The sequence below is a fragment of the Falco punctatus genome (assembly GCF_963210335.1).
Source record: "Falco punctatus genome assembly, chromosome: 6".
Taxonomy (NCBI): Eukaryota; Metazoa; Chordata; class Aves; order Falconiformes; family Falconidae; genus Falco; species Falco punctatus.
The window spans coordinates 11,102,665-11,117,811 of NC_137585.1; the positions used below are offsets into that span (position 1 = coordinate 11,102,665).

Genomic DNA, 15,147 nt, shown 5'->3' on the forward strand with positions numbered 1-15,147 from the left:
AGACAAAGCAGGGAGCAACTGGTTTGGATTTAAAACATCTCTTTGGGAGAAACATTACTTTTATCTTCAAAGTGCAAAACACGGATGACCTGGTGAGCTTCACGCTATGATGTCCAGATCAGCTTCAGGTCTACACAATCTCATTTTAAAGCAATCTCATGTGCTTTATTTTTCACTACAATCTGTGATATAAATATAGCCATGGTCTACAGATTGATGGAGCTTTTCAGCCCAGCACTCTCACTACATAGCACTCATCCTTAGCCAACACAGTCCCTATATACTCCCAAATAGGTTTCAGGAGATTCTTGGTAACCTTGAGTTACTGAGTCGAGTAGGATTACAAAGGTCTCAAATGCTAGAACAATGTACTACAGAGATATTACTCTAGTAGGACTATTTACAGTGTTAAAAGTTCCTTCCAACTGGTTTTCCACAGGCTTGTCCACATAAGAAATTAGGAAACTCAGTGCTGCTGCTTAAAAAAATGCCCAAACAACCCAAAAAGACCTCACTGAGGGGTGTGTGTGTTTTTTGTTTTTTTTTTTTTTTTTTTTTTTTTTTAAACGGTATTCAAGTATGTAATCCATCAGAAGTAGTTTTGCATATACCTTCTAAAAGGTGGCCCTTACCACTGTGGCGCTGCAGCAAGGGCTCAAAGGCTTTTCCCTGGCACACCACCAAGACTTCGCCGGTCCTGCCAGCACTTGGGTCTAAAGGACAGGAACTGGCTGTACTGCCAGAGCCCTTGCACGCTGCTGCCAATCCCCAACAGGCTTTCAGCAGTCTGGTGTTACACCACAGAACCAAAGATTAACTCCTATAATCCAATTTGTAATTAAGTCAATGGATTTATAGCCCAGACTGCACGGGTGCACTCTTCCCAGGGGCATCATAAGGATACTGCTTCCTGTGGATCCTTGCTTCACCCCTCCGTATCTTGAATTTCAGAAACAGATGGAGGTCAAGGGGAGAGGAATAAGGTGGAGACTGTCACACCTGAAGAATTAATCATATTGACTTAAATGTGCAAACACCTGATGGCTCAGGTGGCACACTGCTTTTCAGATGACTCTCCTTAGATACAGATGGAAGCATTTCAGGAAAACCGTTGTATGAGAAAATATTGATTCACTGAAACTGCAAAACAGTTTGCAGAGGAGGGTTAAAATCAGTCAATCAGTTTTAGAATGAGTTAAAAGGCATCTGACAGTTTTTAGTATATAGATTTTTACATATATATATATATATATATATATAAGCCTTATAGAGGCACAAATACTTTCCTTTGCAACCCTGGTCCCATGCTTTAGAAATAAGGCAGAAAAATTATTTAAGCATAAAATATGAAGTAGAATTACGCAGAGGCTACAAGCATAATTCTACAATACACAATATTGACTTAATTTACAAAGTCCATTTAGGCAGCCATTGAACCCAGCTTCCTCAGGGTCTCAGCTAAATTGCCATTGTTTGAATCTGTCGTGTAATTAATTACCAGCCTACCAAAAGAAGATGTCTGTTTCTGCAGAGCCTGGAGGAAGACTAGGTTCATCTGGGAACTCAGATTAAGCTGCATCCAAGTATTTTTCCCCTTCTCTTTCTTTGTGTGTTAACTTTTGTTGAAATAATAGGGGCTTACAGGTTAGCATTCTCACAAAGCAAAGACAGGGGTAGAAGTACAAGAGGAAGCAATTTCTCCTTGCCCTCATCCTCCCAGACAGGCCTCTGCATCACTTTAAGTGATCATCAAGAGGACCATACTCCTGCATATCTTAAGGGTACCATCCTATGTGGTGATCGGATCCACCAGCATTACAATCACAGCAGCGCAGAGCTGACAGTTCAGCGAGGCAGACCGCTCCTGCTCCTCTGTGACCTACTTTGAAGATTTTAAAATGCCAAATCACAAAGCTACTGCTTTTGCTCACTGCTGCAACTGCCCCATAGAAACAAGAGACGCAATTAGTAACCTCTTCTTTCACCACATATATGCACCAAATTACTCTGCCATAGGAAAACATAATTTCCTTTGTTAATCGCTTTGTATTAATAAAACAGTCTCTTGTAAGTGGTGATTGATCTACATTTTCTGCAATAACAAAACCAGTTCTGCTTCAGCCCACACTTCACTGTGTGCTGTGCTCCTTACCTCAGCACACCCTTCAAAGCTGATTTCCCTCAGCTTTAGATTAAGGCAAACCTTGCTTGATGTGGCAGATTATATGTTTCCTCTATTGGCCTGCCAGCACTTAGAAGTGTGACTTTTGGTTTACGCAGATTAAGCCTAAGGCTTTACTTGCAGGTTAAATATCAAAATACTGGAAAGCAGAAATATAATAGGGTGATAAGAACAGGAAAAGAAACAGCTGGGAGTCCTGCTTGGGATTTCAACTGGATAAAGAATCATAAGCATATTTCAAGTGCATGGCCAAAAGCATCATTAAACACATCTGTTACTGCATCCAGTTGTGTGATCAAGCCTCTTAATGCACTTGCAGAAGAGCGCTTTAAAACAAGGGATGTTTGTGAAATGAATCTTTCACAGCTGGCTGACATAAAACATGACCTGTATTTCTTCCCCCTTTTTGAAGAGAGTTTGTATTTCCTTGTCTGCTTTTTCCCCTCCTCCCCTTTTTGAAGGTAAAATTCTGGTACCTGTTAATCTCCTTTCTCTGAAACCTTCTGTACCCAGATACCCACATATTACTTCTTCAGCTTACATGGTGAATAATAAAAGGTGCATCTCCCATCTTCTCCCAACTGCTTTGTCTTCTTTTACTCTTCCTCCAAGTAATCCTCTGCCTTTCATTACCTCTCACTATCCCACTCTGCCTGTATCATGTCATCCCATCCCAGGGACCTTCCCAATCTTGCTCCTTCATATGCTCTGCAGCCCCACACAGCTGTTTCATATATTGCCTTTGATTTGCAGATTACCTTCCAAATCAGTGACCCTGGAGACAAGTGGTTTTCAATAAGGCCCACCTGATTTCAATGCCTGGGAAAGCAGTGGTTGCCTTTGCTGTGAGCAAATATAATGCTACCTGCAACCACAGTAAAGAAACACAGACCATCCTAGCTGAGGGTATGCTGTGATTTCTATGTTATTGATAGTACTGGGAGGTGGTGAATTTTTGGAGTATGGGACATAGAACAAGCAGCAAAACAAATTGAAATAACTGGTCAAAAAAAAAGCAAGAAAACCCATGTCTAATGTGGGTAAGAAAAACCAACCAAACATACTACCAAGATAATCACATCTGAAAGCCCATCTTCTGTCACTCAACCTTTCTTTCAAACATTCTCTCTGCTGCACATGCAAGCTATGATAAATAAATTTCTAGTGTCTTATACAAAAGCAGCTGGAGTAGAAACCTCTGGGGTAGCCAGGCACTACTGCACATTTCTGATTGGCATTCAGTTCTTCCCTGGAGTCTATTTTTATTGGAGTCATCAACCCTAATTGTTGTCAAAGTTGCAAGCAATGGTAAGCTTTTTGGGGCAGTGAAATGTAATATTGATAGTGATGAACTCCAAAGGACATTGTAAAACTGAATCAGTGGGCAAAAAGGTGGCAGGTCAGCGTCACTGTAAATAAAGATGTGGTAATGCATTTAGGGAAAAGCAGTCTAAAGTGGTTTTAGAGGTTGCTAAACTCAGAACTGGCAGTTGCAGCTCAGCAAGAGCTCTTGGAAGCACGGCTGACAGCTCTATGAAATCTCCAAGTCAATGAGCAGCAGCAGACAAAAAAAAGTCAATGAAATGTTGGACATAATCAGATACTGAGAACAAGACCAATGGTGTCATTTGAAGCTGTTTAAATAAAACTTTGACTGACCACACCTTGCGTACTGCATGCAGTTCTGTCTGGCCCCTGCACCTCAGGGAGTAAATGGAGTTAAAAAAAGGCAGGGAGGAAGGGCAACTAAAATCAAGCAGACAGATATGTTGGCATATGAGAAGATATTAAAAAGGCTGACACTCTTCAGTCTCCAGAAGAGAAGGTCCAGGGTGAATGCAATACAAACTTACAGAACCGGAGAGGCAGAGAATAGGGCAAATGCTGCAGATACTGCAATGCTAGAACTATGGAACATGCTATGAAATTGCTAGCACGACAGTTTGAAACAGGGAAAAGAAAGCTTGTCTTTACACGGCAGTTAGTAACCTTCTGGAACCTGCTGCCACAGGCAGTCGCAGAGGCACAGTACTAGAAAGTTCAAAAAGAATTGAACAAAGTAGTGGATTAAAAAAGAGATCAGAAAAGAATAGGACCTAACACCCCTCAATACAACAGTTCCGGTTTCTGGGAGGCTACAAGGGAAACGGATTGCAAAAAGTATCCAGCCTGGTGTACTTACTCAGAACAGCATCTCCCAGTGCCACTGCTGAGGGCAAAATACTGGGCCAGACAGTCCGCTGCTCTAATGCACTATGGCATTTCTTATGTTTTTATCATGCTCCACTTGCTGAATAAATGATAAATGATAGATCACTACTAGCTGGAAGTAAACATATCCAAGAATATGGGCTACTGGAGAAATTCAAATTTATACTAAACTTTCTGGAGTAGCACTCAGTGAAATTATTCATTTAAACAAATATTTTTTTGAAATACAAACCCAGTGGTTCTCCAAGGGGACATTAATTAATCTCATCTCTTATTACCCTGTATCAAGGAGAAGAAAAGATTTTAATCAGATCTTTGGGTTACTAGTTCACAGGTCAGTTGCTTATATCACACAAGAGAAATACCACTAGAAAATAAATGAAAACACAGTTACAGCTGTGGGAAAATTCTTCTAAGGGCCTTTATCAGCAGATTTTGTTATTTTTTCTAATTAGTCTTAAGTAAATTCTGTTAAACCAAGCTTTTTTGTTGTTCCTTCAGAGTCCTGGATTCCTCCTACTGGAGTCTCTAAACCACCCTGATTTTGACTCATCTTCTGTTTAATATCACAGGACTGTTCAAATAAGTGGAAACAATGTTGGGAAGCTGAAGAGATAAAGAAACAAATATAAGATATACGAAAAATTTCATTCCTTACTAAGGTAGCAAGCAACAGAGCTGAGTCTTACAGGAAGCAGCGACACAGCCTTCACTCCTCATAGTAAATACACTAGCACATAACTTAGTGCTGGACTTTCATGAAATCACAGTCCTTTTAAAAACGGTGTGTGAAAAAATTTAGAGGGAGCTGAAATCACAGGGTTATTAAATGTGGTTTGTGCTATTGCCCAATACCTTTGCATTTGGAAAAAAGCTCAACCAAATGTTTACAAAGCATGACTTCAGCAGCTCTCTGGATACAAAGGCTCCAGAACAGAGTCTATTTCTTCTGTTTTCATAAAGACTCAGTAAAGCTTGTTTCAAGACAAAATCCAGAAAGGACAGACTTACTGGATGACACTCCGTGGACAGTACCCCTCAAACCCACTCTGAATGAAAGCTCTCTCTTCCCTTGGTCTCACTCTCATGGACAGCATTTCTTGCTGGTATGGGTGTGTGTGGGCAAGATCATACAGCAGTAACAGCAACTACGCACAGAAATCCCACTGGATACGTTACATGGACAACTAAGAGGTCTTCTGCAGAATGGAACAGAACCAATATCAGAAGAGGCACCACGGTTCCTACTTACTCTACTAAATCAAAGAGCTTCTTCGGTTCAGCTGGGGGTGGGTAGATGACCTCATCTATGCATTTGCGCACACAGTTTGCATAGGCGGTGGAGATGTGGATGAAGGCCTCCAGGTTCTGCATCTGCCGGGCCAGCTCCAGGAGCCGCTGCGTGCCCATGGCATTCAGTTGCACTGCATGCCTGAAGAGGGCAGGGGAAAGAAAGAAAATGCATTTCACTGGAAAGAATATACAAAAGTTGAGCATTATCCAAACCCCAAATAATGAAAAGGGAAGGAAGGGAAGGGATCACTGCAGAGCAGAAAGCTTCAATGGAATGCAAGGGCTAAACCAGCCTTCAGAGCAATGCTGTTGGATTCACTGTTCTGGCCACAGAATGTCTCTCAAATATTTTTTGATACTCAAGTCAAAGGATCAGAGGCAACATTTCACTAACGTCTCAATATCTGTCCTATTTGCCACCCCTTCCTGGAATAAATATTTCCAACACACATGACCACTGAGGCATGCTTCCTACAGTACCCATTCAGCCTTCTCCTCAAGGGACCACGGCTACACCAGATAAACATGCGGTTTCAGTGAGCAGCAAAGGGTCCTTGGGCCCAGAAAAGCAGTTTCATACTGAAATAAGACAGAATTAGGTGTCTAAAGCTGTGTCAACAGCTTAAATTCCTAAGGAATGGAGGAGAGAACTGATAAGAGTAAGAGACAAAGAGTCCTGGTTAGCAAGGTTGATCTTGATGCACCCAGCACAGCTAGAAGATCTGCAATGGATCTCAGTGAACAGACGTTCCACTTTGTTGCACGCTTTGTACTGGAAGAAAGACACTTTCCTGCACAGAAGGGAAAGGCTAAGGAATATGCAATCTGTTCAGCCCAGGAGTAGAAGCTTTCAACAACACATACAAGATTATGAATAATGCTATCAATACAGTGTACATGAAAGAAATTAATTACACTAATGTTGAAGAGAAATTGTAAATAGTCCAGATGAATGAAAACAGAAGCTAAGAATATGATTAATGCTTGGATCACAATATCTAAAGCCAGAGGTACTTATTATTTTTAGCCTCCTACTATTATAGAATAGCATTTTCTATATATTTCTATTTCCTCCTGCCCTCCTAGCAGGATGAGTACTTCTACTTTAGCTACCCTTCCATCTGAAAGTTACTCTTCCGTGTATATTTCTGTTTGATTGTATACCTTCTGAGAGGGGATGAGCAGAATTGCACTTAGAATACAGGCCCAGAACATATTTCTCCTGACACTTCAGAGTTCCTTTAGCCTTCTAGGGGAATATCATCTAATTCGGTGATTTGTTAGTCTTTATTTTTTCTATTTAGATTAAAACTACATCTACTAATATTTCAATATAACACAGTTTCTCAGATTTCTGCCCTCAAGAGTTCCATCTGGAGAATTCCCTAAATGTACTGCATGTTGATGCCAATAATTCATCTAGTTTCTCTGTTGCTGCTTTTCTAGTATCTTCACAGCACTGCTTTTGCACCTCCCTTTTCTATCGGATCTACATGTTCTGCGGTAGGCTTTGGACTTCTGCCACGTTTTAAAAATATTTTTATTTTTTTTGTGTCATTAGCAAGTTGCTGCTCAAATTTCTTATTTGAGCAGCCATATTGTGCTTTCAAATTTAACTTGCTAGATCTTTTACCCATATGATATATTTTATTATTTAGACAGGAATAATTTTATTTTAACAACTTCTTGTATTTTGCGGTTTAATCATACTGGATTTTCCTTGTTCTGTTAGAGAGATGCTGACAGATCGCATGCTATCAGCTTTTAAACAGTTTCTACACTGCCTGCAAGCAGCTGACCATTTTAACTTTTTATTTTAACTTCTTTCTAGTTAATTCTCCTTATTAAAAACATAGTTTCCTTTTGATGTTACATGCCACTGACTATTTTCATAGCATCTTCATTTGTGTATTGATTTAACAACACTTATGGTTATTAATACAGCGCAGTGATTTACTACTTTTATCTTGAGCCAAGTTCTACACGTTGCTCAAGATTAAATTGAGAACTGCTTCCTTTCTGGTGACTGTAATTGTTGCAAAAAAATTATTTATGGTGGACACAGTGGGTATCTATTTAGCCTATGTATGAGTAAATGGAGACTGATATTAATAACTCTGTTTTCTACTCTCACAGCTTTGGTGTTTTTCAAAAAACTGTGAAGACCTGGCAATCCAAATCACCCCCCTCGTTTTGGTGACCTTTTTGGTTTGCACAGAAGACCTACACATCTAATCTTGGTTTAGTGGCTTAATTCTCCTGTTCTTTCTTAATAGAAAGTCTGCCTAGATGGGCACTCCCAAGGGAGCTCCTTCAGACACTAAGCATTTATTGCAAATGGTTAATTACACAAAGTGATGGGTATTTTAAAGCTATTTTCCTAGCTATTTTCTTAAACAACATCTCATTTCCCTCTTCAGTTACTCAGTGACAAAGAAAGGCCATTAACACTAGCTTTAGAGACAGACACAACATAGTTTCACTTCAAGCTGTCTCCAGCTAGTCCTGCCAAAACATCTCCCTCTTGACCTAAAACACACTTCTTCCTATTCCAGTTTTAGGTCATACTTCACTCCCTTACTACACTACAACCCAAGCTTGCAGTACTTCCTTCTGTTCCCATGAAAATCTGCCAAGATACTTCACTTTTGACATGCATATGCACATGACATTTTCAGAGCATTTACATTGCACATTCAGCGCAGAACCGCATGTAGCATGGGAACCCAAGTGGGGACTTGTTACCGCAGTTCTACGAGAGATTCACTGAACGGGGTGTTACGGGTTATCGTGCGTTCTGAATCACGCTTAGCAAATACAGAAAGCAGGACATACTTCAGGGGTTCATCAAAGCGAACTGTTGCTGCACAGTGGAAGACAATATTGACCCGGGTCAGAAGCTCCTCCTCATCTTCAGCACTGATGGCCAGCTTGGGCTGAGTGAGTTCAGCATTAATAGGCTTAATCTTCTCATGGAAATTAGGGCAATCTTCTCGGACCCTGTCAAAGACCTTGAAGCACAAACAGAGAGAGAGATCAGATACAGAATCAGGCTGCTGAGATCACTTTGATTAGTAGCCAGTCTGATTATATCAATCAATAAAATTGGCACAAAAAAGAACGCTAGGTTCTGTCGGAGGGAGGACACAGGTGAGATGATAAAATAGTTGATTCACTTGTTCCCTCCAATGGGAAAACCTCACAGGGGAAACTGAACAAAAATGTAGGAGGTAACACACTGCGCTGAAGAGATGAATGAATCTTCGTTGCACCACAAATTTCCTGGGACAGTCACTGAAATTCCTGTACCCCCGCATCTCCTGCAACCACTTGCTATTTGACCTCAAAGGCTGCCTGTAGGACCAGAGGCAGCTAAAGAGGAGAAGGGCAGAGTATGGGGTGGGAAAGCCTGTGAAGCATTAGATGCAAGTGGTTGTCTTGGTAATTCTACAAAGGACTTGAGGAGAGGAGGGAACAGGGCACATTCTGGCTCCTCCTCTTCCTTTGCTGCTCCTTGCCTGCTGTCACTCTTCATGTCAGATGAATCCTGTGGGGAACTGCCTTTGGGATGGAAAGATGGGGAATCTCAATAACCCACGCTGCTAAAGCTCTTAACTGCCACCAGCAATTTTGCATGATGACAAGTGTGCAGCTAGTTGGCCTGTCAACCTGTCTCCCAGACTTCTTTTCCTGTGATTATGATCCTCATCTCTTTCCAATACACATTTTCTGCCCAGCCTTCTGCAGAATGCAAGACTGTACATCTATCCACTAAAAAGATCCCTACATTTCCATATACTGTTCTGCCTGGTGACTTGTTCAAACCCAGCATTTGGCACCCTGCTTTGCCTAAGATGCAAATATCAGGTACCCTGACAGCAAGACAACTGTGCACAAAGCTTCTGAAAGGACAAGGGGATCAATACTGCCATCACCTGAAAGGTGCCTATGTGAAAACAGCAGTTACCTCCGTTCCCATTTTTACTCTGTGAGTAGCTCAGAGTCACTGCTAACAGTACAGCAGGTCTGGGTGCAGTTCTGCTTGCACCGTGAAAGCAGGCAGCTGCTGCAGGTTCCACCTGGAGACCTTTTATTTGATAAATCTCACAGGCAAAGAAGACGAAGCCTGAATTTCAAAACACTTACGCGAGTTTGCTGGGGTACGATTTGAAAAAAATCGCCTTAAGTTTTAGAAGCGTCTGTTCCAAGGGGTTTGCATTGCTGGCCAGCATTAGTTTATTTGAGCAATGTCAATTGAAATAATAGTAACAGGTAAGTCCAGAAAGCTCCTCCCTTTTGGGGGCAGAGTGACAAAAAGGATGGAAAGAATAAATACAATAGAGAGGCTGTGGGATGTGAAGAGGTAAAATCTAGATTTCAAAGGATAGCCACACTCCTAAAGGGGGCTTATAAGAAAGAAGGGACAGACGTTTTAGTAGGACATGTAGTGACAGGGCAAGGGGTAATGGTTTTAAACTGAAAGAAGGTAGGTTTAGATTACCTATCAGGAAGAAATTCTTTACTGTGAGGGTAGCAAGGCACTGGAACAGGTTGCCCAGAGAAGTTGTGGATGCCCCATCCCTGGAAGTGTTCAAGGCCAGGTTGGATGGGAATTGGAGCAACCTGGTCTAGTGGAAGGTGTCCCTGCCCATGGAGTGGGGTTGGAACTAGCTGATCTTTAAGGTCCTTTCCAACTTAAACCATTCTATGATCCTATGATTCAAAGGTAAGTAGCCTACTGACAGGAATGTCCAAGTACTGGGACAGATTGCTGGTGGATGCTGTGGGCCACTGCCTTTGGACACGTTTAAGAATCATCTCGATAAGGATTGCCAGGAAAGGCAGGGAACAGCTGAACTTGCCTTGGGGCAGGAGCGTGGGCCAGCTGGCTTCTCAGTAGCTCTGTGTTTTTTCGGTGTACACTGTGTTTGTAAATCTCTTTACTATCATGGCCTCTTGTTTTCCTAGAGATTTTTGTGTCTCTGATTTGCCCGGTGTTTATGTATGAGTGGAAATTGTGTGACATAAACGTACTAAAAGAAAAAGACATATGAAACATTCCATTGATACCAATAGCAGTATTTTCTTGTTTGGCTTTTTGGCTGCTTCTCTGACAATCAATCTGGATAAACCTCAATGTTCTTAGGCATAAAGAAGAGCCAAGAAAATCATTACCCTTCCCCACTATGCACTTGACAACATGTATTTTTCTTTAACACACTGCTGCACATCCATCATACACCTGAAACTTGAGCAAGTTAACAGAAGTTAGGACATGATAATGTCATTCAATCTCTCTCATGAGAGTTGCACCCAATTACATGTGTGTTTCAGTGCTGTAGTCCAGGCCAGAGAACAGATCTCTAGATGGAGAAAGCTTATCATGGGCAAAGACATTGGTGAGAGCCAGCTGGGCTGTAGGAACTGCATTCTCAACAACTTATGTTCAGAACCGGGTACCAGCAGCATTAATGTCTGTAAAAAGCTTGTCTTCTAACAAAAGGATGCTAGATTGGCTGTCCAAATATCATCTCATGAGAGATTGCACATTGAGCGAACCCTGACAAAACAAAATGGAAAGGTTTTAGGAAATTTTTTTTTGTTCTACTGCAAAGAGAATGTAAAACTCCACCCGATGAGACTTATTTTATACTTGTTTTACTTTGGCATAAATAATGCAAAGGCAGAGAAAGAATGAATCAGCCCTTTCTCCATTTCAGTCATGGCATATAAAAAGGAGAGTAGTATTTCTACAGTGCCAGCCTTGCTCGAATCTGAACAGTTATATTCTGCCAACATGGCATCTCCTTCTGATGTTCCCACCGCAGATAATATCCCCTTCAGTTTCTGTGCCAACTGCTAGGTATTGCCTACTACCACGTGCCACTCAACAGCTGTAGTTTTTCACCCCCTCCAATGATTCACTACATTTCTCTGAAGGATGAAGGCAATTTCTAAACGCAAGCTCACAAATCAGCATACTGCTTTGGAAAGCTTCTGGATCAGAAGAACATTCAGTTCATTGTCACCATTAAATCAGATAACAGGAGCAGCTGTTTAATCAAAGTCTGCTGCCTCTTTTATGGAATCTCAAGATTTCAGACTTGTCAGTGCTTTATAGGGAAGTGCAGGAAGATTTAAAGACAAAACAAATGCAGCTTATTTCACACTGTTTCTTACAGTCCAGGGAGTGCATAACATAAAGGTGATGCTCAGTCTGCAGGGAAACAATAATTGAATCTCTAAATTCTGATTAACTCACCCAGGACATATATAATAAATTCCTAATAATTGCATGAGGCCTAAGGATAGTTCTGTCGTTCCTTTTTAGAAGCTGCCTGCCAATACAAAACGTACTGAATGGACAGCAGTGGGCTGCCATGCTGTACTGTTGGAACCGCATGAAAACACTGGCCAAGTCAGCAATACTCCAGAAGTGATATATGAATTGCCACAGAATTATGGTGAAAAGGAAGGCTATTTAATTTCAAATTGTCCAATATTAATGAACCTGATGGAAATCAGGAATAATGTATCCTGGTTTCGGTGTCTTTTTGAGCATCCTAATGCACTCAAGCGGCAACGCTGCTTGCCTTGACCAAAAGAACATACATGAACATAATACCTTTTGCTCTCATTTTAAATCTCAAAATAGGATGCAAGTTCTGCATAGGCTGTGCTGCCCCTCGACAGAGGGGAGAATTTCACTCTGAAATTTGCTGAATTTTTCTTATTTTAAAACCAGGCAATTCCATTGATAATAATCCAATCTTTGTGACTTCAAATGACATTGTCAAGCAATTATTACAAAGCCAGGACATCTAGAATTTCTTCCAACATTATATTTGAGTGTGTTTGATGGGCACCTCTATTTGATGGGAAAGCCCTATTCCTGCCCACTTAAGCTTTGACCTCCCTTCCCAAAGGACATCTGTAACTCTCTGTGTTCTCTGTTCTTGACTTAAAATGTGTGATAGTTCAGAGAAATTTCTGCTCATCAATCCTTCAATCAGAAATTTTTCCATACCACAAAGATGAAAAAAAATCTCAAAGACAGGGCAAATTGCACATCTATGGAACGGCACAGCTGAAAAATAAAGGAACCACTGAACAATGTAAAATGCCAAAGGCTTCATATCTTCCTCAGGAGATGTTTTCACTGAAGCAAATACAAAATAATGAAAAGTAGAGTGCTTAAGCCATGGTCTACTTTAAAAAGGAACTTTTAAATTCATCTTCCAAAGTGCTGAATAAATATGTCCCAGCAACGCAAGCTGTGGTGAAGGTGGGCTACGGCTCTTCATCCCGTTATCAATGGAGCCTGTAACTTGCTGTGCCTCCTTTCTGCAACAAACTGCCTCTTCAGCGGCAGCATTCACGGCTCTCCTCTGTCATGGCAGGGTCAAACGCCTTGGTGACTGACCCAGAAAGCATCAACTTTTTAAGTGTGGCCTAGAACAGTAACTTTTTTTCCTCCTATGGTACAAAACCAATGATCAATGGAGGCATCCAAATTACACTACTTTAAGCAGATGTTGTCAGCTTTTTATTTTTATTTTTCTAAGACCAATGAAAAAACAGTCTTCTCTGGTGCACAGTGGGGCCAGGTATGTTTAATGGGTACTGGGATATTGGCTTCTCTAGGAGGATTAGAAGAAGATGGTAATTTACATTATAGTATGCACATTTCAAATCGTTACTATATGAGAACATTTAAAATGGAGAAAAATCAGAGAATTCCCAGAAAATGAATCTCATGTATGAGAAACTACTGAAAAAATTAAGGTTGAGAGATTTCAATTAAAAAAAAAAAAAGCAAAAAGCTTCTGCCTCTTCAGATAAAGAAACAGAAGGGATTGCTTAGCATAATTCAGGAGAACATAAGCACTAATTGCTTCTGTAAAGGAAATACAATATATTCTAAGCAAGACATAGGCCAAGGGGTAAAACACTGTGGCAACAATTCCTTTGAAGAACAAGGTGTTAATTGGGTGTGTGGAATAACTTTAAAAACGAGGTGTTTGAAATCCCTCTTCTGAACAGAGCATTGGTGTATAAATGCTAGGGAACAGCCTATATATACGCACAACGTAACACCCTGCCACGTATATCCATGCCTCTGTGATTTCAGTGGCAGTATCATAAATGGATATGCGACCACCACAAATTTCAAATGCTGAAGGTACCAAAGTGACGAAAATAACTCCTTAAAAACACCTGATCTCTGCAGTTTTATTCTGATGAAAGGGCTTATCCCAGTTGTGTTTGTCACTGATAAAATCCTCCAAAACAGTCTTGAAGGAAGGAAGGTACATTAACTACTTTTAGAACTGCCACTGTAGCAAATTTGAGAAATAACTGGGCAGCTTCTTGACATAAAGTAATTACCCTGCAATTAATTTTTAGCCTGGTACATTTCCAGCAATAAGCATCAGGATTGTTCAGTCAAGAAATGTGTGAAAATGCAGCTCATGAAGCTTTAATTGGGATAGAGCCTTTTTTTTTTTCCCCCTTATGCACTCTCTGCCTCATTTCCTTTTTCAGAAAGTTGCTTTTAAGAATGGTTCTTCTCAAGGCAAATAAAGCATAATTCATCTAATCAGTTAGAAAGCATGCAGCAGAGTGTTCCTCATTATAGGAAAACAAATGGCTTATGCTTCAATCTAGAGCTATTACTTTCCCCTGAGTAGAGCTAATGTAGTGGAAATACAGTACCCATAACCAACATCTAGTAAACAAAGCAGCTGATTATTTAAAGATAAAGACTACAGAAACAAAGAGATGTCAGACAGTAAATTTCAATATAGGTCAGCTAAGGCTAATATGTATAGCCAGCTACTTAGGATGTGGTTTTAGACAGCCAATTTCCTTGAAAATTGGCTGCTGACAAAGCCCACTGTTCTTTAGCAAGAATACTTGGGTTATGTGTCAGTGTACCTGGAGCAGGCAAAGGAGCTCTTTCAGAGACAGGCACTGTAGACAGGAGCGCTGGGGACTTGACAGACATGGAAAAGCTTTCTGTGGTCTCTAGTACCATCTTATAAGTGGGTGGACAAGTCACGGACAGAATATGGAGCTTTCTTACATTCATCACAGACATTTCTTCTGCCCCTGTGTGGTACTTAAACAGGTATCGCTACCAGCATTTGATCGTATGCTTGACATTTAAAATGGGAAGAACTGAAGTGCAGGGAAAGAGGATGGTAACATTTGGAGCTTTTTCTACACAGACCATTTAACATGTTTCTTACCATGCATTTTCAGGAGCTATTTTCCTCCTCATCCTTCCTCCACAGCTATGCCCCAATGTGGGCATAGGTACAAGGGGAGTCAGCTGCCGAAAGGATGGCAGGAGCACTTGGCTACAACCAGAGTCCTGTGCAGCTCCCCTACCTCAACTCCTGCCATGCAGAATTCACTACTGATTACTTAGAGAATCACTGTATGTACTTGAAAATGTT

At 40.9% G+C, this 15,147-nt stretch overlaps 1 protein-coding gene across 6 annotated transcripts in view; it reads right to left on the reverse strand.

Moving 5' to 3' along the window:
- Positions 1–15,147, reverse strand: part of FAR2 (fatty acyl-CoA reductase 2) — a 148,498-nt gene that overhangs the window by 28,682 nt on the left and 104,669 nt on the right. For all 6 annotated transcript variants that reach the window (XM_080391432.1, XM_080391433.1, XM_080391431.1 and 3 more), the window contains exons 3-4: positions 8,522–8,697; positions 5,646–5,825 (exon numbers count right to left, since the gene is read on the reverse strand). In XM_080391432.1, coding sequence (XP_080247558.1) covers positions 5,646–5,825; positions 8,522–8,697 — 356 coding nt within the window. The remainder of the gene's footprint in view (positions 1–5,645; positions 5,826–8,521; positions 8,698–15,147) is intronic.